Source organism: Myotis davidii, unplaced genomic scaffold (genome assembly GCF_000327345.1).
Source record: "Myotis davidii unplaced genomic scaffold, ASM32734v1 scaffold5322, whole genome shotgun sequence".
NCBI classification, from domain to species: Eukaryota; Metazoa; Chordata; class Mammalia; order Chiroptera; family Vespertilionidae; genus Myotis; species Myotis davidii.
Genome location: NW_006293439.1, coordinates 57,672 through 84,438, shown reverse-complemented (window position 1 = coordinate 84,438; position 26,767 = coordinate 57,672). Strand labels below are relative to the sequence as shown.

The following is a 26,767-nucleotide window of genomic DNA, read 5'->3' as shown; positions in this document are numbered from 1 at the left end:
GAATTTATTTATTTGGGTCCTCTCTCTTTGTTTCTTGATGAGTTTGGCTAACAGTTTATCAATTTTGTTTATCCTTTCAAAGAACCACGTCTTGGTTTCATTGATTTTTTTGGTATTGTATTTTTAGTCTCTATGTTATTTATTTCTGTTCTAATCTTTATTATTTCCTTCCTTCTACCTAATCTTGGCTCTTCTTGTTCTCTTTCAAGTTCTTGAAGTTGTAGGGTTAAATAGTTTATTATTGATTTTTCTTGTTGTTTTTTTTTGAGGTATGCCTGTAGGCTATGACCTTCCCTCTCAGGGCTGCTTTTGCTGTTTCCCAGAGATTTTGGGTTGTTTTGTGTTCATTTTCATTTGTTTCCCAGAAGTTTTTGATTTCTTTCTTGATCTCATTGGCAACCCATTCATCCTATATAATAAAAGGCGAATATGCAAATCGACCAAACAGTGGAACAGATGGTCACTATGATGCGCACTGACCAACAGGGGCAGACTGTCAATGCAGGAGCTGCCCCCTGTTAGTCAGTGCACTCCCACAGGGGGAGCGCCGCTCAGCCAGAATCCGGGCTCATGGCTGGTGAGTGCAGTGGCAGTGGCAGGAGACTCTCCCATCACCGCGGCAGCACTAAAGAGTGGGCCTAAGCCAGCAGTTGGACATTCCCCTCGTGCTCCCAGACTGCGAGAGGGCGCAGGTCTGGCTGAGGGACCATCCCCCCCCCCGCCCCGTGCACGAATTCTGTGCACCGGGCCTCTAGTTGTTTAATAACATGCTATTTAGCCTCCATGTGTTTGAATGTTTTGGGGTGTTTTTACTGTAGTTGATTTCTAATTTCATTGCACTGTGATCTGAGAAGATGCTTGATATGATTTCTGTCTTCTTAAAAAATATATTTAGTTGCTCCTATGTTGGGTGCATATATGTTTACCAGTGTTATATCCTCTCATTGGATCGATCCCTTTAGTATTATGCAGTGACCTTTGTTGTCTCTTGTGATGGCCTTCATTTTAAAGTCTATTTTTTCAGATATGAGTATTGCTGGCCTTAGGGCTGCATAAGCAAGTGCTGGAAGGCACGCCAAGTTTGGTTGCTGCTTGTTTGGGGTTTGTGGATCTTTCAATGATTTTGGGAAAGTCTACAGCGGGAGCTGAGGCAGGCCGCTTTTGTGGAGGAGCTATGGGAGAGGTTGGGCTGGGCTGGTGATTTGGGTCTGCTTGGGTCTCGTGGAATCACTAGGGGTGGGGGAACGGTGTTAGCCTGGTTAATCGACAGCCTGCACCTGCTGGCTCTGTTGGAGAATTCCAGAAAGGAACAATGGTGCCTGCCAGCACTTTCATCCCAGCTGAGAGCTGCCCCTCCAGCCCCTGCCTTGAAGTTAGTGAATTTAGTTGCTCCCATGTCCCTGGAACTTTTCAAGCTACTGCCCTTGCACTGAAGCTTAGAGTGGGTTTGTGCATGAGTGAGTCTGTGCACTCCCTTTAAGAGAAGTATTTTGCCCTAGCCAGTTTGGCTCAATGGTTAGAGTGTCAGCCCACAGACTGAAAGGTTGTGGGTTTGATTCTGGGCAAGGGCACATACTTCAGTTCAAGGCTCTATCCCCAGCCAGTTCCTGGTCAGGCGCTTACGGGAGGCAAACAGTCGGTGTGTCTCTCTCACATAGATGTCTCTCCCCCTCACTTCTACTCTTTATAAAAATCAATGGAAAAATACACACCAGTGAGGATTAATAGCAACAAAAATGCCTTGGTCTCTAGCAGCCCTTTGTCTTTCTCAGATGCAATCCCCACACTAGTTTTTACAGCCAGATGTTCTGGCAACTCCTCTTATCAGCACTGATGCCCAGTTTGGGGAGCCCAGTGTGGGTCTGGGACCCTTGGTCCTAAGGGGGCCACCTTCACAGCCAACATAGCCCTCTGAATTATTATTTGTTTTTAAGTATATTTTTTATTGATTTCAGAGAGGAAGAGAAAAGGAGAGACAGAAACATCAATGATGAGAGAGAGTCATTGATTGGCTGTCTCCTGCATGACCCCTCCTGGGGATCAAGCCTGCAACCTTGACATGTGCCCTGATTGGGATTCGAGCCATGACCTCTTGGTTCATAGGTCAACTCTCAACCTCTAAGCACACCAGCTGGGCAGCCCTCTGAATTCTTTTTTTTTTTTTTTAAATATATTTCTTTATTGATTTTAGAGAGGAAGGGAGAAGGAGAGATAGAAACACCAATGATGAGAGAGAATTATTGATTGGCTGCCTCCTGCACACCCCCTACTGGGGATTGATCCTGCAACCCAGGCATGTGCCCTTGGCCGGAATCGAACCTGGGACCTATCGGTCCGCAGGCTGACGCTCTATCCACTGAGCCAAGCCGGCTAGGGCGCCCTCTGAATTCTTAATCGCCGCATTGTGGGTTTGGGACCTGCCCATTCTGTATCTCCCCCCCCACTTCTACCATCTCAACGTAGCTTCTGTCTGTCCTCAGTTACAGGAATTCCGTTCAGTTCATCTCCAGGTGGCTCTCAGTGATGGTTCTATAATTCATTTGTAATTCTGATGTAGTTGTGGGAGGAGGCAAGCACAGAGTTTTCCTATGTTGCCATCTTAACCGGAAGTCTGGGAGTGTTTCTTTCCTCTCCCTTTCATACTAAAGCCAATTTGCCAATTTGCCAATTTAGTGAACCTTTTGCTAGCCTCATTCTGGTGATTGTCATGTTTTTAAGGAAAATTTGAAAAAACCCCTGTTTTTAGAAGCTTGGTACAGAGCAGTACTTGAATTTCTAGCTTCAGCCCTTATTTTTGAACAGATGAAATGAATAGTCACAGAAAATGACTATTGGTCACCATTTCCAGTTGGACTCCCTGCCTGTGCCATTTTGAGGGTGGATTAGGTTAGGTTTTGATATGGAAACTTCGTATCTGAAGACTGCAGCCTCAGAGACCACAGTCAGAGTGATGAAGGGCATTTAAACTATCACAGATAAGGCAAGGCTCGGGTGAGGAAATACTTTGGAGAAGGGAATACCCAGAGAAGAGAGCCATCCTGAGAGATGGTGTGGACTGTCCTGTGGCGAAGAAATGTGATGCTTCCTGTCAATTTTCAAGGACAAGGACCAGTGCGGGGGCTGCAGAGGGGAAGCTTGGTGTGCTGAAAGGAAAAATTGGGAATGGACGGCCTGCTCAGTATGTGGGCATCGGTTCTAGGGGCTGTTCAAGCATCTGTGTGTGGCTCTTTGGCAGGAGTCCTGTAATTGGGCTGAACCACCTCTAAGATCTCTTCCTGTCGCTCAGATACTTTTGTTCTAAGTGTTCCAAGTCCTCTTAAAAATGCGGTTATACTTTAAGAAGCTTCATATTTGAAGGTTGGGGGAATGTAAAAAGATGGCCACGTCATGCCTATTACTGTACTTGGTTTGTAGGTAACCAAAATATTGTAAGTTGATTCATAGGTAGCTTCCATTTACCAAGCATATCGTATGTGCGGGGCACTGTGTAAGTGCTGTACAGGAATTAGTTTTACAGGTATCCAGTAAGGTCAGTATTCACAGTTGTGTGGATGAGGGAACTGAGGCTAAAAAAGGCTAAGTCACTTATGCAAAGCACTGTGAGTTAAGGGGAAGTAGTAGCCAAGATGCAAACATACATTTGACCCCAAAGCCTGTATTTACACCTACAGGAGAATGAATTTGTTGTAGTTTCCTTTTCCAGACCTGTACCCTCTGTTCCTAAACACAGAACAGACATATATTGGTTGAGAGGTGGTATTAGAACATACCCAAGATCTCTTCCAACTCTTGACTGTTGGTCATTAAATATTTCTTTCTTTCCTTTATTACAGCCACTCTGCCCTACACTATGCCATTAAGCAAGGGTAAGCAAACTTTTACTGTAGAGGGCCAGATAATAAATATTTTAGCCTATATTCAATGCTACCATTGTATCCATAGACAATTTGTAAACAACGAGTGTGGCTGTATTCTGTTACAGTTTTTTTACAGAAATAATTTTTGGAGGGACCTGATATGGCCTGTGGTTTGCTGATCCTGCTTCACAGCTATTTTCTTCCCTTTTTTTAAAAGAATATATTTTTATTGATTTCAGAGAGGAAGGGAGAGGAAGAGAGAGATAGAAAAATCAGTGATGAAAGGGAATCATTAATTGGCTAACACCCCCTACTTGGGATGGAGCTCACATCCTCCCCAACCAGGAATCAAATTGCGACCTCTTGGTTCATAGGTCGAGCCATGGCTGCCCGGCTGAATGACAAACTTCTTAATGGCCTTGCCCTTGGGCACGCATCAGGTGCAGTTGGTGCAATGAGTAAGCTGCACAAGGCTATGGCCATTTTTGGCATAACCATTGTTCATTCTTTTCTTGGTCATCTTAGAAGCAAGAACCCGAGAGCCCAAAGCTGTTTTCCATGGCAGACACCGGTGGTCCACCTTGGTCTCTTCAGGGCTTTGGTCACTTGTGCATATGTTTCTTTTTGTAATCTGTAGGCTTTAGGTGAATTCATTGTAATGCCCCATATTTTCCCATTTGGAGTCCCTTAAGAGGGCAGTGTGTGTGGGACTATCATTTGCACTAGCCCATTACTGTGTGGTTCCCTGCTTGCAGTTACTGCAAAGGCATGCGCATGGGTAACAAGGAGGCCTGTTCAGGATGGTAACCAGCAAAATTTGGCATATCTGCACCATAGAATACTAGCAGCACTTAAAAGACTATTTTCTAACCTGGATTGTCAAATTTTATTGTTTAATGTAAAAGCAAATTATAGGTAGGTTTGTACAATGCCTTTTTATGTTAGAAATGTATTTTTTACACATATATTTTATGGGGGTCACGTTTGTGAATGTGTGAAAAAGGCCTGATGGTGTCCATACCACACTAAGAAGAACTGGGGAGGCGGGTGGGAAGGAACCTGGGATTGGGGCTGGTGACTGTAGCCTTCACTGTCATATTTCTGTTTGTATTTATATTTTTAATCCTCACCAGAGGATATTTTTTCCATTGATTTCTAAAGGGAGTGGGAGAGAGAGGGAAACTTCCGACATTAGAGAAACACATCGATTGGTGGCCTCCCGTACCGCCCCTACCAGGGTTGGGCAATGGAGGTACATGCCTTTAACCAGAATCAAACCCTTTACTCTTTGGTCCGCTGGCCAATGCTCTAACCACGGAGCAACAGGCTAGGGCTATTTCTGTGTGTTTTTTTACAAGGAGAATGTGTTTGTATATTACTTGTGTAATTAAAGTTTAAGCATAAGATCTGTGTGGCTTCAGCCCTTTCATAATCTCCACCAGCTTTCCCAGAGCCATCCCAAGTAAACAAACAATTGCAGACTGCAGTGGGCATGCTGGGAAGGTGTCCCCATCCCCCATGGCCTACTAGAGTGTTGCATGTACTCAGCCCAGAATGAAGGTAGAAGGGAACTCTAATGGCAATGGGTTAGAACCTCAGCTCCATGACCTTCTGTTTGGGCATGTTGCCTGTCATTTGCAAGGTCACTTCCCTGCAAAGTTGTTATATGGTCAACCTTGTGTTTTGCTAGAGCAGTGGTTCTCAACCTGTGGGTCGCGACCCCTTTGGCGGTCGAACGACCTTTCACAGGGGTCGCCTAAGACCATCCTGCATATCAGATATTTACGATTCATAACAGTAGCAACATTACAGTTATGAAGTAGCAACGAAAATCATTTTATGGTTGGGTCACAACATGAGGAACTGTATTTAAAGGGCTAGAAGGTTGAGAACCACTGTGCTAGAGGAAAATGCAGATAACAGGGTCAGTTTTAGACCTGACGTAGGCATCTGAGAGGCAGCTGCAAGGCCGGGGGAGGTTTTAGGGTAAGCAGATAATACAGGAAAAGCTAGGTAGGCATAGATGTCACTTACTTATTGTTTAAGGATCAATCAGTCCATGTCCTTGCTAATGGCTCTGCCATTTTTCTATGTGTTAATCCAGGAGGAATTTTGTTGTCAGAGAATAAAAGGAGGTTGTCCATAATTGACTTTAAGCAGCAAACAGTAAAACACTGAGCTCTTCAGCTCCACCTTTCTTGTAAGTTTATCATTTATTCCCAGTGGTCATGAAAACTAATTCAACCATGTGGTAACATATTTTCATAAATCTAGAACCCTAAAATCTAAATGGTCTTTTTATTTGTCCATAAATATTTAACAAAAGACTCCATTATGATGAAAACTAATTTTCTTCAGCTGAAGTCATTTTGTTATTAAGAAAATCCATTCAGGTGTGTTTAATGTCATATGGCAGTTGATATATTTTATATCTTTTTAGGCTCTGAGAATTGGAAAACGAAGAAGGTTTTGATGTTTTGTGTGGCGCCAGCTGAATTAGAAACCAAGATGAACATAACCAAAGGAGGCCTGGTGCTGTTTTCAGCAAATTCTAACTCATCATGTATGGAGCTTTCAAAGAAAATTGCTGAGTGAGTTATAATCATACCATTAAAATTTGTATTATGTGATGTTTTCATTTGATAATCAGATTAGCACTGATTGTTAAACTTGATAGCAGATAATCTGCATGTCGTCTGTATATATTAGGGCTAACCTTTTTATAAACTATCATAACACCCTGTACATTCATTCAGCAGACATTGATTGAGTGCCTTGTGGGCACCAGGGATAGTTAGGGCTTCATATAGAATATCTATATAATAAAAGCGTAAGTGATCGTTAAGGTGGAATGACTAGAATGACCAGTCGCTATGATGCACACTGACCACCAGGAGGCAGATGCTCAATGCAGGAGCTACCCCCTGGTGGTCAGTGCACTCTCACAGGGGGAACGCTGCTCAGCCAGAAGCCAGGCTCATGGCTGGTGAGCGCAGCAGCAGTGGCAGGAGTCTCTCCTGCATCCATGGCAGCGCTAAGGAAGGAGAAGCGAGCTGAGCGGTAAGGAGCAGGCAAGGCAGTAAGGAGCGAGGGGTCCCAGACTGGGAGAGGGGTGTCCAACTGCCGGCTCAGGCCCAATCCCCACGGGGACTGGGCCTATGCTGGCAGGCGGACATACCCTGAGGGGTCCCAGACTGCGAGAGGGTGCAAGCCAGGCTGAGGGACCTCCCCTTAGTGCAGAATTTCGTGCACCGGGCCAGTAGTCTATATATCTACACTAATAAAAGAGAAACATGCAAATTGGCTGTCCCTCCGCTATGCCCACCAACCAATCAGAGCGATATGCAAATTAACCCAACAAAGATGGCGGTTAATTTACATACACAGGCACAGAGCATAGCAGGAAGCCAAGCGCTGCAGAAGGGAGCAAAGCGGTGGAGAAGGGAACGGAGCTGAGGCAGCGGACACGGGAGGGAGTGAGGCAGCAGAGACGGGAGGGAACGAGGCAGCGGAGATGGGAGGGAGAAAGGCAGTCTTCTCTGCTTCACTCCAGCCTCAGGAAGCCCTATTCTTGCAGGAATCTTCCTGCAACAGGCCTCTAGTTTGAATATAAAGAACAGTGAAGTGGATACTGTACAAAAATAGTTTATAGATTATAGTTTAACATAATTTTAGTTATTTTAGGTATTGATATTGGGGCTTAACTGAACAGCCAGTCAAAATCCTTCCCTACATTTAGTAGGGTTCCAGACAAGAAGCAAATCAGCAAAATAAACACGATAATTTTAGGTGGTGATAAATGCTATGAAAAAAAAAACAGTGAAAGGAGTGATGGGACAGGCTGTTCTGCTTTTGCTTGGGTGCTCAGGTGCCTTGTAAATGGAGGGGATGATATGTGAATTGAGAACCTGAATGAGTCACTGGGTGAAGGTCTGGGGCAGAGCCCAGCAGGCAGAGGAGCAGCAGATTCAGAGCCCAGTAGTGAGCAGCAGGAGTTGGTGTATCTCGGGAATTTGGGGAGTGTAGAGAGCACGAGGAAATGGTCAGGGAGGCAGGCAGAAAAGACTACGTCACCTGGGTAGGCATGGGGTGGAGGGTGAGGGGTTAGGTAATGGGAGTGACAGTATAAATATTAACTTTAAATTTTATAATGAGAATACCTCTGTTTTATTTTTATTAATTTACGAATCATCCTTAGATAGTAAAGATGTTGAGTCTATTCTATTACCTTTTCAGCTTTTCCTCCCTTTCTCTTCTCTAGGCGGCTGGGGGTGGAAATGGGCAAAGTGCAGGTTTACCAGGAACCTAACCGAGGTGAGCTATCTTTGACATGTGTAACATTGCCTTTTTTACAGAATATGACATACTGCCTCAGTCCTTCATCCTCCAATATTATAACAATTAGACTTAGTGTCCAGTTAGTTCCATGAGCAGGAAGTCATGTAGGCAAGGTGGGCGAGAGTGGTGTTTTAGCCCCTACTAACACCAACAACTAGATGTAGAACCCTGGAGCAAGTCACATCTGAGGGCCTGAATGCCACTTCTTAGATCTCATTTTAATAAAAACTGCATAGATATGTGAACTGACTGGTCAAGTGAATGGAAACATTATTTCAGTTGTTGGTTAAATAAATGTCACCTTAGGCAGGATGAGTAAATCCTGTGTGGCCACATACTAATTGGTTGTTATACTTTACCTCCACATAAGCTGTCATCAGTTAGACTTCATGAAATCTTGTTAAGGAATGCTTTTTGCTGCCCTGGCCGTTGTGGCTCAGTGTTTAGAGCATCGGCCCGCACACCAAAGGGTCAAAGATTCAATGCCCTGGTCAAGGGCATGTACCTGTGATGCAGGTTCAGTTCTCACCCTGGTGGGGATGCGTGCAGGAGGCAACCAATCGATGTGTCTCTCTCATATTGATGTTTCCCTCTCTCTATCTCCACCCCCCCAGCCCTCTCCCTCTCTCTCTCTCTTTTTCTCTCTCTCTCCCACCCTTCCACTTGCTCTAAAAATCAGTGGAAAAATATCCTTGTGTGAGGATTAATAATAACAACAAAAAGAAATGCTTTTTGCTAATTGATTTATGCTATTGCATAAACATCTCAAGTTGTAAAAAGCATCTATTTTCTGTATTCTAGCAGGGGCGATGGGCAGCTTGCATGGGCTTGAGAGTCAGACAGCTTATCCTTGGCAATTTATATAACTTTTCTAAACTGCAAGTGATTAGGCGTGTTTGAGGACTAAATGGGATAATTGTTTGCCGAACACAGTTCTTTGCATAGAGCAGGTACTCAGTAAATATTAGTTCCCTCTTCTTTTCCACTGTAGTATTTGGTCAAATATTTACATATTATGGATCTTAAAACAGACGTTGATGAAAAGGCACAAATTTTCTCTTCCCCATTTATTTCTCCATTACTGCCTCCTCTTTCCACTCTTCCAAGTTGCCTCATGTGGCTTCAATAGGTAAAAAATGTAAGTGAAGAAAATATGCAGGGAAAATTTGGAGAAGATAATGCTGCTAAAGGGAAGAATGTCCTTTGTCTAGTTTGGAAGGAGGGTCCAGGGGAGAGCTAGTGGTGGAAGACTCAGGAGGAGGTTGGCCCACCCTCCAGCTTCACAAAAGAGGGGAGAGAGAATACTTGGTGTTTGTTGGGAAGGCAGGTGGGAATAGCATTTATGGACTCCTTCCTATTACTAGGTTTTGAAGAACTGAGTTCAGGGATGATGTTAGGTAGGAAGGCTCAGAAGTATCAGGGGCAGTATTTGGTTCCAGGTCTCTCTGGCTCTAAAGCTCATTTTTTCCAATGGTACCACGCTCCCTTTTAAAGTATATTCTGTTTTTTGCCAACATTTTAAATGAAAATGTTCAGACATATAAAAAATTTGAAAGAATAGCACCTAGATTCTACCACCTAGATTCACATTTCACATTTTGCTGTGTGAATGTGAATGTGTAGAAGTAAGTTGCAGACATCAAGACACTTAACCTCAGTACTTGGGCATGCATCTGCGAAGAGTAAGGACTTTATCTCTAGTCATCTAAAGTCTAGTCTATTTTCAAGATTCCCTACTTGACCTAAAGAGCCTTTTATAGCTGTGTTTTGTTTTATTTTTCAAACTGGGATTCATGGTTTAAGCACTGTGTTTTTAATATCTCTTTAGTTTCTTCTAGTCTGCATCAATTCCTCACCTTTTCTTTTTTCTTCCTATGACATCGACTTTTTGAAGAGGCTGTTTTGTTCTGTTCTGGGTTTGTCTAATTGTTTTCTTCTGGCTGATCACAAATTTTTTGAAAGTAGAGTATTGGACCTTATTTATTGTTATTATTATAACATTTTGTTCCTAGTAAGTTCTTCCTTGTTGTGGTTAAGTGAATGAGTATATAATCCTATATAATAAAAGGCTAATATGCAAATCGACCGAACAGCAGAACAACCGATTCCTATGACGTGCATGGACCACCAGGGGGCAGACGCTCAACCCATGCGCTGGCCCCTGGTGGTCAGTGCACTCCCACAGTGGGAGAGCCGCTCATCCAGAAGCTGGGCTCACGGCTGGCGAGCGCAGTGGTGGTGGCGGGAACCTCTCCCACCTCTGCAGCAGCCCTAAGGATGTCTGACTGATGGCTTAGGCCTGCTCCTTGTGGATTCAGCCATCAGTCGGACATCCCCCGCAGGCTCCCAGACTGCGAGAGGGCACAGGCCGGGCTGAGGGAACCCCCATCCGAGTGCACGAATTTATTGCACTGGGCCTCTAGTTTCCTATAAAGATACTGTGCTCAGAGTGGTACAGCGCTTTCTGCTTATAATACAGGAAGTGGGAGGGTAGGTTTACTGGTTTCAAGTCAGAAATGTAATTATGTTTAAAAAGTGTAGCTAATGGCAGTATACTTATTATGGTTTTGTAGCATCTAAAACTAATCTCTTTTATAACAGTTTTAATTTCCATATTTTGTAACATTGGAAAATGTTGAAATTTTTTGTGTATTTTCAAAAACATAAATTGTATATCTTCTTCATCCCTCCCTCTTTATTTCCTTTTCTTCCAGAAACAAGAGTACAAATTCAAGAGTCCGTGAGGGGAAAAGATGTTTTCATCATTCAAACTGTTTCAAAGTAAGTACTACCCCAACAGAAGCATTGTTGTTTTCTGTTTGGGCGTGAATGTTCAGAATAAGAGTTGGTTAGACAGGAAAAATTAAGATAATTTTAAAACTGGTATTTTACTCCACTTTTTTTTCTGACTTAACTGCTGCCTTTATGTGTAACCAAGTACAGTAGTCCTACAGTTATCCAGGGGGTACATTCCAAGACCCCCAGTGGATGCCTAAAACTGAGTCCTATATATACTCTGTTCTTCCTATGCATACATACATATCTATGATAAAGTTTAGTTTATAAATTAGGTACAGTAAGATATTAACAACAATAATACAATAGAGCAATTATAATCATCCTATATAATAAAAGGCTAATATGCAAATTGACCGAACAGCAGAATGGTTACTGTGATGCACATTGACTACCAGAGGGCAGATGCTCAATGCAGGAGCTGCCCCCTGGTGGGCAGTGAGCTTCCACAGGGGGAGCATTGCTCAGCCAGAAGCCAGGCTCACGGCTGGCGAGTACAGTGGTGGTGGCAGGAGCCTCTCCCACCTCTGCAGCAGTCGGACATCCCCCGAGGCTCCCAGACTGGGAGAGGGCGCAGGCTGGACTGAGGGACCCCCTCGCCCTCCGAGTGCACAAATTTCATGCACCAGGCCTCTAGTACTATAATAAAAGTTATGGTAATGTGTTATCTCTCTCTGTCTCTGGTAACTGATTTGATAACCAAGACAGCTTACTGAGTGACTACCAGGCAGATGTCATATGCAGCATATGGGATAATTAATGTCCCAGGTGGGATGGAGCTGGATAGCTACGCAAAATGGCACACAATTTAAAACTCATAAATTGTTTATTCCTGGAATTTTCCATTTAGTATTTTCCTACCATGGTTGACTGAGGGTAACAAACCACAGAAAGAGACACTGAGAATGGGGGCCGTGGGGCTACTGCAGTGGAGTAGAGCAGGGGTGGGGACTGTCTGTCCCTCGGGCCATATAAGACCCGTAAAATCATTTGGTCTGGCCCTGCCAAGGCACCTGCAGGTGGGACTCAAAATTCAATAAATCTAGGAGTTTTGTTCATAGCAACATACATTTATATTAAGCAAATGATGTTATAAATATCCAAATGGCCCTGGGCAGAAAAAGGTTCTCCAGCCCTAGAGTAGAGGCTCTGAAGGATAATAGAACCTCCTCACCCTCCAGCAGCGGGTGGGGAAATGAGAGCACAGAACAGTTTCTGTTGCTCTGGCTCCTGGCTGTTTTCAGTACTTTCATCTACCCAGAGACAAGTGTGAGTTGACTTGTATAAATGCACAGAGATTGGCTATGTTTCCCAAGAGGCACTGAGGGCTAAATTGGACTTAGAATTCGGGGCTTCACAAGGGTGACTCCTGTAATTCTCGAATTCAAGTCCTGTTTATTTTCTTTTACTTATTTTTAACACTTATTCTCTTCCTGCCTTTTATCAGTTTCTTGGTCCTCTAGCCACAGCCATCTCCTTCATTTTCTCTCTGTCTCATTTTGCATTGTTCTGAACTGTGCGGTAGGCTTGTATTAATTCAGCTCTTTTTACTCTTGCCCAGGTTGCAGAAAGCTGGACATCATGGTCTTTATAAAGTCCTGTGAAATAGTTAACATTGAGATTTGTATTGTCAGATACAGCTTATCCTTTATTTTAATACAGACTAGAACGTTTTTAAATTAAGAAAATTTTGTGTGTTAACTTTTCAAACAAGTTCATTATTTAAGTTTAGTGATGGAAAGCTTTGTACCAGCTCACAGAAAAATGGTGCTCCTGGGAGCATAGTTTGGGAACCTCGCTGTAACTTTACACTCACTGTTGATTTCTCTACTCTTACCCTTTCACGTAGAACACTCTTCTAAAAGTCCACTTAACTGCAGATGTCAGGCTTGTTGTTAGATATTAGCAGAACACCTGCTCGCCCAAAGGATATGTTTCTACTCGTTTCTTTTTAACAAATATTTATTGAAGATGCTACTAGTCACTGTTACAGGTGAGATGCGTTAAGACTAAAACAGGTAAAGATCCTCATTCTCATGGAGTATACAGGGTGAGGCAAAAGTAGGTTCACAGTTGTTCCTGTGGAAAATGATACAGTCATTAGTGGATAAACTTTGTTTCATGTACACACAACTGTAGACCTACTTTTGCCTCACCCTGTATATTCTACGACTTGCAAGTTACATAATAAGTAAGTAGATTATTTATTTTGTCAGAAGACGATGAGTGCTATGGGGAAAAACACCAAAATAGCATGGCACGGAATTGGGAGTCATGGTGGTGAGGGCATAGAAAGGGCTTGCAGGGTAGGCCTTATTAAAAATTGACATTTGCCCAGCCAGTGTGGCTCAGTGGTTGAGCATTGCCCTATGAACTAGGAGATCATGCTTTGATTTGCAGTCAGGGCACATGTCTGGGTTTCAGGCCCGATCCCCAGTGGGGTGTAGAGGAGGCAGCGATTGATGATTCTCTCTCATCATTGATGTTTCTGTCTCTCTTCCTTCCCCTTCCTCTCTGAAATCAATAAAAATATATTTTTAAAAATTGACATTTGGCAAGAACTGGAAGAAGGTGAGGAAGTTAATTAGGTGGCTAGCTGGGGAGGAGAGCCGGGTGCACTTAGAAGGTGAAGGCCGTCAGTGGGAATCAGCATTGACAAGGTGTGGAGTGCGGCCAGCCTGAGAGGGGCATGGAGTAGGAGTGCACAGCAGAGAAATGGGTGAGGAGCACATCATGAAGGGGCCAGGGAGCCATTATAGGGACGTGGGCACAATTGGAAGCCTTTCTGGGTGTTGAGCAGAGTGGTGCATGATCTGACTCTGTCATGTCTAGATGGATTTGTGGGGAATGGACTGCAGAGGGACTGTGGGGTTAGGAGACCTGTGTAGCCGGCTGTCAGAGTCCCCGCTGAGGAGGGAGCGTGGCAAGGCCCAGTGCAGCAGTGGAGTGGTGGGGTGCTTTCTGGATAGGGGAGCTGTTGATGCCACTGAGGCTTTTGTCCTGTGTAAACTAGAGGAATAATGTTGCCATCAATTGCGTTCGCAAAGGGTTTTATGATGAAGCAGGCTTTGGGGGCAAAGAGCAGCTTAGTTTGGGGTATGTTAAGTTTTGAGATGTCTTAACAGACATTCAAGTGGAATCGTCAAGTAGCAGTTGGAGTTGAGAAGCTTGGACTGGGTCTGTACATTTGAGAGTCTTCAGTATTTACAAAGCTGTGAAATTGGATGAAAAGCCCAAAGGATGAGGGGAGAGTAGGAGAAGAGGACAAATGAATGAGCATGAGGGTCAGAAGTTAAGGAGAAGAGAAATCAGCAAAAGAAACCAAGTAGTGTAGGAGGAGAACAGGGAGTCCTAGAAGCCAAGTGAGTCCAGAGAAGCAGGGAGAGGGGGAAGCAGCTGTGTGATGCTGCTGGTGGGTCCGGTGAGAGAAGGACTGAGCATTGACGTGGTGATTTACTAGCCACGTGGGGGTCATTGATGACTTGGATTAGAATATGTTTGGGAGAGAATGAGAGTAGATGAATGAGATAGCGAGTGTCCACAACTCTTGAGACCTAATGCACAGGGGAGCAAGGAACGGGGTAGAGGGGAACGTGGTCATGAGTCCTTGTTTTTAATGGAAGAAATAATACTGTTTACAGGACAGGCTGATGGTATGAGCTTGTGAGTGTAACAAATTGATGACGGAGGCAGAAGAGAGAGAATTGCTGGTGTAGGCAAGAGAGGGTGGGGATTATTGTAACTTGGAGGGCTGATTTTAGAGTAAATGTGGTGTGGAAAATTCGTCTCTCACTGATGGCTGAAGGCAGGCGGACTTCTTGGGTATAAATGCACATGGTGGTGGGAGCCCCTGGCAGCTCTTTTCTCAGTGAAAAAGGAAGTAGGATCATTGGCTGAGAGGGGATGTGGGGGGAGCTGGGGGAGGAGAGAGGAGTTATTGGTTTATTTCTATCTCCCTTGAGCCTTAAGCCTTGGTAGTGGCATGGAGAGCACATTGCTAGTACTTTGTTTGGACAGGAAGATATTTTCCTCTGTCTTACGTTCCTTGCTGGGATCTGTCTTTTGGGTTACAGGGATGTGAACACCACCATCATGGAGCTCCTGATCATGGTATATGCGTGTAAGACCTCTTGTGCCAAAAGCATTATTGGTGTGATCCCCTACTTCCCTTACAGCAAGCAGTGCAAGATGAGAAAAAGAGGCTCCATTGTTTCCAAATTGCTGGCTTCAATGATGTGTAAAGCTGGTAAGAATGGCAGATATTTGATAATTAATTGGGATCCTGAGAGTTTTATTTTTACCTTAGAAATTGTAAAGCATTTTTAAGACTATATTGGAATGCTAAACAGAGTAAAAAAAGTGATACAGTTTTAATTTCATTTATTTTTAAAGTTTTTTTTATGATTTTTGTTTTGTTTTGTTAGAGAAGGGAGAGGGAGAGAGAGAAAAACACACACATAGATGTGAGAAACATCAGTCACTGTCCCCTCCCGGGAACCCAGCCTGCTACCCAGGCTTATGCCTCCACAGGGAGTCGAACCAGCAACCTTTCAGTGCACGAGACAGTGCCCAGCCACTAGCTACACTGGCCAGGGCTGATATAACTTTGGAAGTTAACTAATTGATGAGAAAACAGTACAGAGAATTCTTTGCTGTTTCCAAGTCCCCAAAACACAAAGGTAACGAGAACAATTTATTTTTTCCTAAATTCTTTGTTTAAAAATTATATTGAACTCTGCTGCGGTGGCTCAGTGGTTGCGTGTCGACCAAGAACCAGAAAGTGAAGGTTCATTTCCCAGTCAGGGCACATGCCCAGGTTGCTGGCTCGTTCCCAATAGGGGGCGTTCAGGAGGCAGCCGATCGATGATTCTCTCTTATCATTGATGTTTCTATCTCTCTCTCCCTCTCCCTTCCTCTCTGAAATAAAAAAAAATGTACAGTCTTTCCCTCTTGAGTAGGGAAAAACCCAGTTCTCTAATTCTCTTCCTCCTGTGTGACTCCTTTACTGCTCACACGGAGCAAACACTTCACTTCTGACACTTTTGGTCACTAACTGTGTACTTTTCCCCTAAACCTAGCAATTCTCCATGACATCAGCTAGGAGCCCCACAATTTAACTAAATTCTGACATTATCTACCTGGAGATACTGTCTGATCCCACAGATTAAGGGCTCAGCCTCACAAAACTGGCCCACCCCTTGCAGATGCCAGTTGCTAGTTGAGGTTGTTACCTGTGCTTCACACCAATTGGCTATAAAACTGAGGTTTCCCCCATCCTCTTCTCAGATTCCATTAATTTCTTAGAGCAGCTCAGGGAATTTAAGAAAGCAGTTTACGTACTGTTTACCAGCTTATTATAAAAAGTTAAGGATACAGATGACCATACAGATGGGAAAGGTGTGTAGGGCATGGTATGTGGGACTCAGGGGCATGGAGCTTCGATGCCCTCAGGGTTTGCCACACTGCCCAGCGCCTCCACCTGTTCACCAACTTGGAAAGTCTCCGCTACCTGTGCTATTGGGATTTCATGGAGCTTCCCCATAGGCACAATCAACCATTAACTCCACTTGTAACTCCTCTTCCCTCTCTGGAGAGGTGGGGGCGGGGCTGAAAATCCCCAGTTTCTAATCCTGGCTGGTCTTTCCCGTGACCAGCGCCCCATCCAGGAGCCATCCAGGGCTCACCCCGAGTCACCTCATTAGAACAACAGAGGCTCCTAGCTCTTTTCACTTAGCAACTCACAAGGGGTTAGGAGTTGGGTGCCAGAAACCAGGGACAGACCAGTTTTTATTTATCCTGTTATCTCCCAATCTCATACTAAAATATCTGATATAAAGATGCTGAATTTGTTTTGATGAGAGCATTTTTTAATCATAATTTATCACATATAGTATCCTATTTTATATTGTACTTATTTCATACAGTGCAACTTATTTTATATAGTACTAATTTCATACAGTACAGTTCAACACATAAACTAGTTATGTGCTTGTGTCTGCTTTATTTTCAAAGGTCTGACTCATCTTATTACTATGGATTTACACCAAAAGGAAATTCAGGGCTTCTTCAATATTCCTGTTGATAATTTAAGAGCTTCTCCCTTCTTATTACAGTATATTCAAGAAGAGGTAAGCTAGCTCAAACTATTTTATTTTAATGTTCTTTTTAAAGTTGAAAGACATTTCCATGTCCTTGGGTTGTCCATAAAGGATTAAAACTTGATATATTCTGCTTAAAGTACTATTTACTTTAGAAATGTAACTCACCATGCTTTAAAATTCTTAATCTTTAACATATTTCTTTTGCTAAGTTCTTAAGATTGCTTTTTCTTCTTTTGGACCTCAGCTACCTAGGATTGGACTACACATGATTATGATAACTCAGTCTCATCATTGTCCACGTGTGGTCCAGGCCCTCTTTTATGTATCCATCTTTCTACCTTCTCTCTCTGTCTAGTTACAGTAGTCACCATCCATGACACTACCACCCAGCAAGTAAATTAAAATCATCATAACAACTTAGAATCATCTCATGAGTCCTTCTCTGTGCCTCCCCCACTGAGGAAACCATCATCCTGAATCTTGATTCATCTTTCTCCCAATTTCCTTTTTATATAGCTTTATCTCATCCATATATAGAGATATATACAGTATTTGTTATTTAAAACACAAAAAGTATATTTTAAAACTTTATCAAAAAGAATCAAACTGTGTAATCTTTTGGGAATTTTTCACTTGATGTTACATTATTAAGATCCAGCCGTATTGTGTCACAGTTTATCTTTTTTTTTTTTTTTTAAGAATAGTTTATTGATTTTACAGAGAGAGAAAGGGATGGGGGGAGAGAGGGACAGAGAGAAAAAGAGAAAGAAATATTGATGTGAGAGTGAAACATTGATCAAGCCTGCAACCTGGGCATGTGCCCTGACAGGAATCAAACTAGCAACTTTTCAGTGCATGGGAGGATGCCCAAGCAAGTGAGCTACCCTGGCCAGGACACACACAGTTCATCCATTTTGACTACTGAAAAAGACTTACTGTGCCACTGTTAACACATTCTATCTATATAAAAGGCTAATATGCTAAGTGTCCTTCCCTCCGTCCAGGTAATGACTATGACACGCATTGGCATTGGCCACCAGGGGGCAGACGCTCAATGGAAGAGCTGCCGTGATGTGCACAGAGAAATGGCACCGCAGACCTGGCTGGAGTTGGGGTGCGTCCCTGGGCTGGAAAAAGGTTAGCTAAATCAGAAAGCAGGTCTAATTAAGCAAGTTTATTCTATATCTATAGAAAGGTAAGTTGACTTGCGCATGTGCGATACATATAAAGCTCTCATTGGTACCAATCGCATGCGTGTTTGTGTTTCCATCTTTCCTCGTCGATTGTGAATTTGGTTGACACTTCTATTATAGAGAAAAGGCGAATAGTGATATTAAAATATTTCTTCTAATTAATTTTCTTTCAGTGAGCATGAATTCATGTACCAGGCCACTAGTCTACATTTAAAATTTTTTAAGTAGATACTGCAAAAATTACAATTTTCTGAAAACTTAGTATTTAATAGATATTATAAAAATTGCAATTATATGAAGAGGCTGTATTAATTTATACTTCCAGTAGCAGTGCTATGATAGTACCTGTTTCCCTGGGCCTTAATTTTGCTAGTTTAATGGACAAAACAACCTTCCTTGAATTTTTTACTCCCCTGGTATCTAGTATGATTGAGCATCTTATCATGGGGGAGGCTTTTTCTGGGGGGCGGGGAAGGGACAGAATTTCCTCCATCTAAAATAGTGTTTTCTCCTGGCCGGTGTGGCTCAGCGCTTGAGTGTCGACCTATGAACCAAGGAGGTCATTGTTCATTCTTAGTGAGGGCACATGCCCAGGTTGCATGCTCAATCCCTAGTAGGGGGTGTGCAGGAGCCAGCCCATCAATGATTCTCTCTGGTCATTGATGTTTCTGTCTCTCTCTCCCTCTCCCTTCCTCTCTGAAATCAATAAAAATGTATTTAAAAAATAAAGTAAAATAAAATAGTGTTTTATTTTCTTGCCGTGATTTTGGAATTTCAGCAGGTATGTCCGGGGTGGATCTTTTTTCCACCGATTTCTCTAGATATTCAATGAGTCCCTTTCATTCTTTGGGAATCCTTTTCCTTATAATTTGAATATTTTATCCTTTTTTTTTTAATTCTTTGGGAAACTGTTATGTGTAGTCTCTATATTGCTTAACTCTTTTTCTTCAAGTTTGTGTTCTTATATCCCTCATTGTGGAAAAATTCCGTGGCCTGACCTCCCAGGTTTGTTATTCAGTTGTGTCTGTAGCTCAGTGACTGGGTTTTTTTTGGACCATAATCACTTCCACCTCCTGGATTTCTTTTTGGTTCTTTTTCATAGCAGCTTGTTTTTTCTTTATAAATATGTTTTTCTGCTTTAACTTTTATGGAGAAAATAGACCTATTTTTATTGATGAGTCCTTTATTCACTGTTTTGTTGGTTATTTCCTCTCGGCTGGATTTGATCATGTTTGATAAGACAAGGAAGTACATAAACTAGTTCAGAAAGATTTCTGGCAAAAATAAGAAAAGTGCCTAAATTTAAATATTTTTTTGCTACCTTACTCACTGACAGTGTTGGATAAATTAGGCCTTCCTGAAGGACATAAGATCCATGTGGTTATGCTGGATATTCTATAATAGAGCCTTCTTCAGATTAATCAGTTGTTTGTTTGTTTACTAAGCATTTATTACTTAGTGCTTCCCATGTGCTAAGAATTGTACAAGGTGCTAGTGATTATTTTAAGCGCTTACATTAAAATTTATTGAACTGGCATAATTGTGAGAAAAGCTATGGGGATTTATTTGAATGAAATTTCTGGTATATAACTTAATGAAGTGATTAAATTTTAAGAACATAAAATATTGCCAAGATGAAGTCAGAAATAAATACTGTGCCCTGGCCAGTGTGACTCAGTTGTTGAGTGTCATCCTGTGCACCAAAAGGTTTCTGCTTCAGTTCCCATTCAGGACACATGTCCAGGTTGTGGGCTTGATCCCCAGTAGGTGGCATGGGGAGGCAGTTGATCACTGTCTCTTTCTCTCTCCCCCTTTCCCTCCCCCTGCCACTCCCTCCCTGTCTCTCTCTTCCTCTCTCCCTTCCCAGTAAAAATAAATAAATCAAAAGAGCCCGGCTGGTGTGGCTTAGTGATTGAGCATTAGCTTATGAACCAGGAGGTCATGGTTTGATTCCCCATCAGGGCACATGCCCGGGTTGTGGACTCGATCTCCAGCCAATCAGTGATTCTCTCTCATTATTGATGTTTCTATCTCCCTGTCCCTTCCTCTCTCTTTATATAAAGTAAACTACTGCTCAGCTTAAAAATAATTCTGCCTTCTAAACTCTCAGAAGTTGATAATAGGTATATCTTTAATATGTTCTCACTAGCATAGATCACTTCAAGTGTTAAACTTTATTGACTCCAGAGCACACTGATATTTTAGTTATTTTTGTAAGGGCTCTTAATCTTCTATAATAATAAAAGTGTAATATGTTAATTAGAGTGACGTCCTTCCAGACAACCTTCTGGACACTGCGGGGGCTGCGAGGGAAGCCCAGGTCCCTGGTGCCTGCTGGCAGCTGAGGGAAGCCTGGGTCCCGGGTGCCCCAGGGAAGCTGGTGCTGGCAGCCGGGGGAAGGAAGGCAGGCCTACTCTTGCATGAATTTCGTGCATCAGGCCTCTAGTGTCCTTATAAAACAGCACTGGGGTGATTGTCTTTAACCAATTGGTTTCTTCACTATATGACTAAAATACGGTAAATAGTCCTTTGTTTGGATGCACTGATTTGGAACTTGACAATTACAATATAGTACCTTGGGTTCAGATTGGATGGATATCATCCTGGCAATATGAAATGACAACTTCCTGAGACTGACTATAAAAATGTCTTTATACCATATTATCAGTATTTGCTGGCACATAGACGTGAGCTAATCTCCAATTAGCCGGAGTTTTTTCTTCAGAGAGGTCTGTGAAGCTTATTTCTTAATAATATTTTTTCCTGAGAAAACACACACACACAAAATAATAGAAAAATAATATTTTGCTAGGTAGGTGTTTCTTCGTTTTCCAAAGGAGAAATTTGCTTTGGACTTGTATCTTCTTGGAAAATTTTCAAGTGACCAAAATTCATTTTTGAGTCCGATGCACTGTTCCTTTTTTGTTTGTTAATCCTCACCTGAGAATATTTTTTTTCACTGCTTTTTCAGAGAGAGTAGAAGGAGGGAAGGGAGAGAGAGACATCTATGTGGGAGAGACGCATGGACTGGTTGCCTCCGGTATGTACCCCGACCTGGGAATCGAACCCATGACCTTTCCATGCTCGAGCTCATGGTCTAACCACTGAGGACACTGGCTAGCGCTGCACCGTTCCTTTCCATTGACTGTTGAGTGTTGGTGTGCATAGCCTTATGGAGTCATGGCAGTAATCCCTGGCCTCTCTGTCACAGATCCCGGATTACAGGAATGCAGTGATTGTAGCCAAGTCTCCAGCCTCAGCCAAGAGGTAGGTGGGAGCTCACGACTGAGCACTCCTCCATCCACACCCAGGGATCAGCCCTCCATCAGATCCCCAGTGTTCTGGTTTCAACCCCAGTAGTTCACTGGTGTCCCTTATTTTTATTTCATGGACTGGCAGTTTAACAGATTGTTTGCAGACATCATTTATTAAGTGATGATGATTAGTTTTTCTTTCTTTTTCAGCCCCAATCTGTGACCACCAGTCATATTTATTTTACCAAAGTCATCCAGGTCTGGGGAATCCCAACCTAGCACTGCCCTCACTCCCAGACTGGCAGCTGCTTGTTGTTGATCTTCCCATCTGGCATTTATAATATTAGCAAATATTCTTTGTAGTTGTTTGCCGCCTTGAACTCAGTAATTTATTAACAGAATTGTATCCAGCCCAGTGGCCACTATTGGTATGTGTTAAAAGGTGACATTTTACAAAACGACAACACCCTGAGGCATCCAAATGGGGCAGTTCTGAGAGTCACATGTAGCCCCGAGTAACTGATGAGTCAGTAATACAGTACACAAGCTTGTATTTGGGCTAAGAGGGTCTCATGTACCAATGTTTTCTGGAAAAGCCACTCTGTTGGAGAGGGAAAGAACAAAATCAAATGTAGGAAGGAATAAAATATTTTTTCCTAAAAAATCTCTTTTAAACTTATTTTCCACAAGTGAATACCTTTGCTCACTGGATCATTGTTGAGTCCTGTGGGATGCAGGAGGGCATCGGTACCTCCCTCCTCACCCCGTGGACTGTTAATGTTGAAGGATGGAGAACTTGCACGTACTGAGCCGTTGACTTAGGAGGGTTGTGAGCAGTGGTTTTCCGCTTAGATGAAGAAGGGCAGTTAGACTATGACTTAGGTTGCACTTGTGACGAGCATGGTGTGCCGCGTTCTTAGAGCTGCCCCGTGCAGCCAGGGCTGTGCCACACACGCTTCCTTCCAGAAGCTGCATCACAGGCCTCGCATGAGAAAGCCATAGTAAACTGCCTCACTTTGGAATATAAACATTTCAAACAGCTTTTCAAACATTTGTGCAAAGGCTGAATTAATTAAAATTTAGTAATTTATTTTTCTGTGATGTATAGACTTTTTTTTAAGATATTTTATTGATTTTTTACAGAGAAGAGGGGAGAGGGATAGAGAGTTAGAAACATCAATGAGAGAGAAACATCGATCAGCTGCCTCCTGCACACCCTTTACTGGGGATGTGCCCGCAACCGAGGTACATGCCCTTGACTGGAACCGAACCTGGGACCTTTCAGTCCGCAGGCCGACGCTCTATCCACTGAGCCAAGCCAGCCAGGACAGATGTATAGACTTTTAAAAAATTAAGGTAAAAATCACATAACATACAATTAACCATTTTTAAGTATATAGTTCATGGGCATCCAGTGCATTCACAAGGTTTTGCAATGACCACCTCACTCCAGAATGTCCTGTACTCACCATGTAATCACTCCCCCCGCCCCAGCCCTGGCAGCCGTAACCTGCTTCTGTCTCTGGATTTGCTTGTTCTGGAAATTTCATAGAAATGGAAGCACACATTATATGGCCTTTTGTGTTTGGTTTCTTTCACTTAGCATAATGTTTTCGAGGGCCAGATATCTGTGTGTTGGTATTTCACGTCTTTTTCTGGCTGAATAATACTCCGTTGTATGGATGGGCTATACTTGATCTGTTCATTGTTGATGGACATTGGGGTTGTTTCTACGTTTCGGCTGTTTGGAGTAGCTGTGAACATTTGTTTGTAAGTTTCTACATTGACACATGTTTTCATTTCTTGTGGATGTATGCCTAGGATTGGAATTGCTAGGTCATGGTACCTCTATTTACATTTTTGAGGGACCACCAAACTTTTTTCCATTCTCAACAGCAATGTACAAGGTTTCTAATTTCTCCACATTATTACCAACACTTATTTTCTGTTTTTTATTTTTTATTATAGCCATCCTAAGTGGGTATGAAATGGTATCTCATTGTGGTTTTGTTTTGTGTTTTCTATTGTTAATCCTCACCAGAGGATATTTTCTCTCATTGATTTTAGAGAGAATGGAAGGGAGGGGCTGAGACAGAGTGAGAGAAATACTGATCTGAGGGATTGGTTGCCTCCCACACATGCCCTGACCAGAGCCCGGGATTGACCTGCAACCCAGGTAGAGCCCTTGACTAGAATTGGACCTTCCACCCTTCAGTCCAAGGGCCGATGCTCTAATCACTGAATCAAACCGGCTAGGACTTATTATGGTTTTTGTTTGTTTTTATGTTTTTGGTTAATCCTCACCTGAGGATATTTTTTCCATTGATTTTTTAGAGAGAGTGGGAAGGAAGGAGGGAGGGAGGGAGGGAGAGAGAGACAGAGACAGAGAGACATTGATTGGCTGCCTCCCGAATGTGACTCAACTGGGGCCAAGGAATGAACCTGCATCCTGGGTACATGCCCTTGACTGGGACCCTTTGCTGCATGGGCCGACGCTCTAACTACTTAGCCACACTGGCTGGACTCTCATGTGACTTTGATTTGGATTTCTAGTTATTAATGATATTGAGCATCTTTTCATGTGCTTGTGGCCATTAGTATATCTTTGGACAAATGTCTACTCAAATGCTTTGCTTTTAATTTTTTTATTTTGAAATTAATCAATGTTTAATTAAAATGTCTACAAATATATGCCCGGCTGGTGTGGTTCAGTGGTTGAGTGTCAACCTGTGAACCAGGAGTCACTGTTCAATTCCTGGTCAGGGCACATGGGCTGGTTGCAGGCTCATTCCCCAGTAGGTAGGGTCAGGAGGCAGCCGATCAGTGATTCTCTCTCATCATTGATGTTTCTGTCTCTCCCTCTCCTTTTCTTACTGAAATCAATAAAAAGTTACAATACTAGAGGTCCAGAAAGATCCTGAAATGGCCCTGGATGCTGGAAAGCTGCCATGGGTAGATCACAGAACTCTCATATCCAAGTCCAGTGATCAGAGAACTCTCATATCCAAGCCTAGTGCTGCTCCTGTCCAGCCCAGATCCTGAACAGAAAGCTGATGTTCTAAAGCTGTACTCCGTTCATTCACTGTTGGGGTGAGAAAATATCCCAACTCCCAACTCTCTTGATGGACAGGGCTCCAAATATCACCCAGTGATTGGGGGCAAGGCTGCCCATGTCGGCGGCTGGGAAAGCCAATTAGCCAAGGACATTATGTTGTGGCAGGTGTCTAGAGGAATCAGATAGTGTCGTGATCTCAAAAAGGAAAAACAGCTGCTTCTGCTTCTCCCCCTCGCTCCCGTATGCATCCCCTGAGTCCCAGGGAGGGCTTTGAGCCAGCAGCCTTCGCTTATTTTTAAGTCTGTCTTTTTGTGGTTGAATTGTAGAACTTCTTTATATATTCTAAATACTAGACCCTTCTCAGATTATATGGTTTCCAATTATTTTACTCCATTCTGTAGGTTGTCTTTTCCCATTCTTGATATGTCCTTTGATGTACAAAAGTTTTTAATCTTTATGAAGTCTAATTTAGCTTTTTCTGTATCATGTCTAAGGAGGCAATGCTAAATCCAAGGTATTAAGTCTTGCCCCTATGTTTTCTCTTAATAGTTTAGTTTTAGCTCTTATACTGGGTTGGAGAGCTGTTTTGTATGTGGAGGGAGGTAAGCCTTCAGCCTCTTCCTTTTCCCTCTGATCATCCAGTGCCATCGTCCCGCACTGTTCGTTGAAAAGACTCTTCTTTCCCCCTTGGATGACTTGGCACCATGTTAGAAATAATTGGCTGTAGATGTTTATGGCATTTATTTCTGGACCCTCAGTTCTGTTCTGTTATCTGTGTGCCAGTACCACCCTGTTTCGATTACTGTAGTTTTATAGTAACAGATCAAAACCATCAGAAGTGGGTGGAAGTGGGAGTATAGATCTTTTACGTGTTCTCCATCAACACCCGAGGGGAGTGGCCTTGTTACCACTGGGCCAGTGAAGGTCCCGACTCCTCTAGGCCTCCTCTGACACGACCTTGTGGGGCGGGGGGAAGACCCCTCCTTCCTGCCAAGTTGGGGTGGACGTCCAGGGTTCACTCTCCACTGACACTGGCAGGTGGGGGCTCATTCTTTTTTTCTGAGTAGGGAAGAAAGGCCCAGCTCCTACGTGGCCTTCTCTTAAACCACCCGTCGGGGGCTTGGGGTGCATCATTATAGCATGGCAAGGAAGGAAGTGTAGGACCTTCACTTGGTTTTTACTCATGTGGGAGGGATGCAGCTGCCATGTTTTCTGTCAGGTTTGTCTGGAGTAGGACAGTTACTGTCTTAAAGTTTTCTGACTTGGGAGGCTGCTCCTTTCTTGGTCTTTTGGATAGAGAAAGCAGGTTCTTTTGGGGCTCTGTACCATTGGTATTTTGGGGTTGCCTGTTTCTCCAGCTGCTAATCTGGGATAATGCAAAAAGAAAGCCCAGAGGACTCACTGCCATGTCATTTCTCCAGTCCTGGGATCCCTAGCCAATCAGCATTCTCCTCTCCACCACTGGAGTCTTATATTTGTTTCATATATATAACTAGAGGCCCGGTGCATGAAGTTCATGCACTCAGGAGAGGGGGTTCCCTCAGCTTGGCCTGTGCCCTCTCGCAGTCTGGGAGTCCTTGGGGGATGTCTGACTGACAGTTTAGGCCTGTCGGCAATTGGACATCCTGAGTGCTGCTGCGGAGGTGGGAGAGGCTCTCACCAGCGCTGCTGTGCTTGCCAGCCATGAGCCAGGCTTCTGCTGAGCAGCGCTCCCCCTGTAGGAGTGCACTGACCACCAGGGGGCAGCTCCTGCGTTGCGTGCCTGTCCTCTGGTGGTCAGTGAGTGTCATAACGACCAGTAATTCTGCTGTTCGGTCGATTTGCATATTAGCCTTTTATTAAATAGTATATCCAGGTTTTTAGTTGTACTTTGTGGAAGGACTGCTCCATCTTAGTGGAAGCAGAAATTGCAGCAATGTGTGTTTTTTTTAATTAAATCTTTATTGTTCAGATTATTCCAGTTGTTCCTCTTTTTTCCCCCCATAGCTCCCCTCCTCCGGTTCCCACGCCCCCCTCCGCCCTCACTCCCCCACTGTCTTCGTCCATAGGTGTAAGATTTTGGTCTAATCCAGTGATGGGGAACCTATGGCATGCATGTCAGAGGTGACACGCGAACTCGGTTTTTTTGGTTGATTTTTCTTTGTTAAATGGCATTTAAATATATAAAATAAAT

General features: G+C 43.2%; 1 protein-coding gene across 5 annotated transcripts in view; it reads left to right on the top strand.

Moving 5' to 3' along the window:
- Nucleotides 1-26,767, top strand: part of PRPSAP2 (phosphoribosyl pyrophosphate synthetase-associated protein 2) — a 60,174-nt gene that overhangs the window by 3,648 nt on the left and 29,759 nt on the right. Inside the window, exons 1-8 of one of the 5 annotated variants that reach the window (XM_015566138.1) lie at nucleotides 3,848-3,866; nucleotides 5,962-6,057; nucleotides 6,298-6,448; nucleotides 8,119-8,171; nucleotides 10,910-10,976; nucleotides 15,065-15,237; nucleotides 17,004-17,119; nucleotides 21,497-21,552. In XM_015566138.1, the coding sequence (XP_015421624.1) occupies nucleotides 6,330-6,448; nucleotides 8,119-8,171; nucleotides 10,910-10,976; nucleotides 15,065-15,237; nucleotides 17,004-17,119; nucleotides 21,497-21,552 (584 nt within the window). In that variant the 5' untranslated portion in view covers nucleotides 3,848-3,866; nucleotides 5,962-6,057; nucleotides 6,298-6,329. Of the gene's footprint in view, nucleotides 1-3,847; nucleotides 3,867-4,380; nucleotides 4,459-5,961; nucleotides 6,058-6,297; nucleotides 6,449-8,093; nucleotides 8,172-10,909; nucleotides 10,977-15,064; nucleotides 15,238-17,003; nucleotides 17,120-21,496; nucleotides 21,553-26,767 lie in introns of those variants that run through there. The other 4 variants (XM_006767141.2, XM_006767142.2, XM_006767143.2 and 1 more) reach the window with 4 other exon arrangements.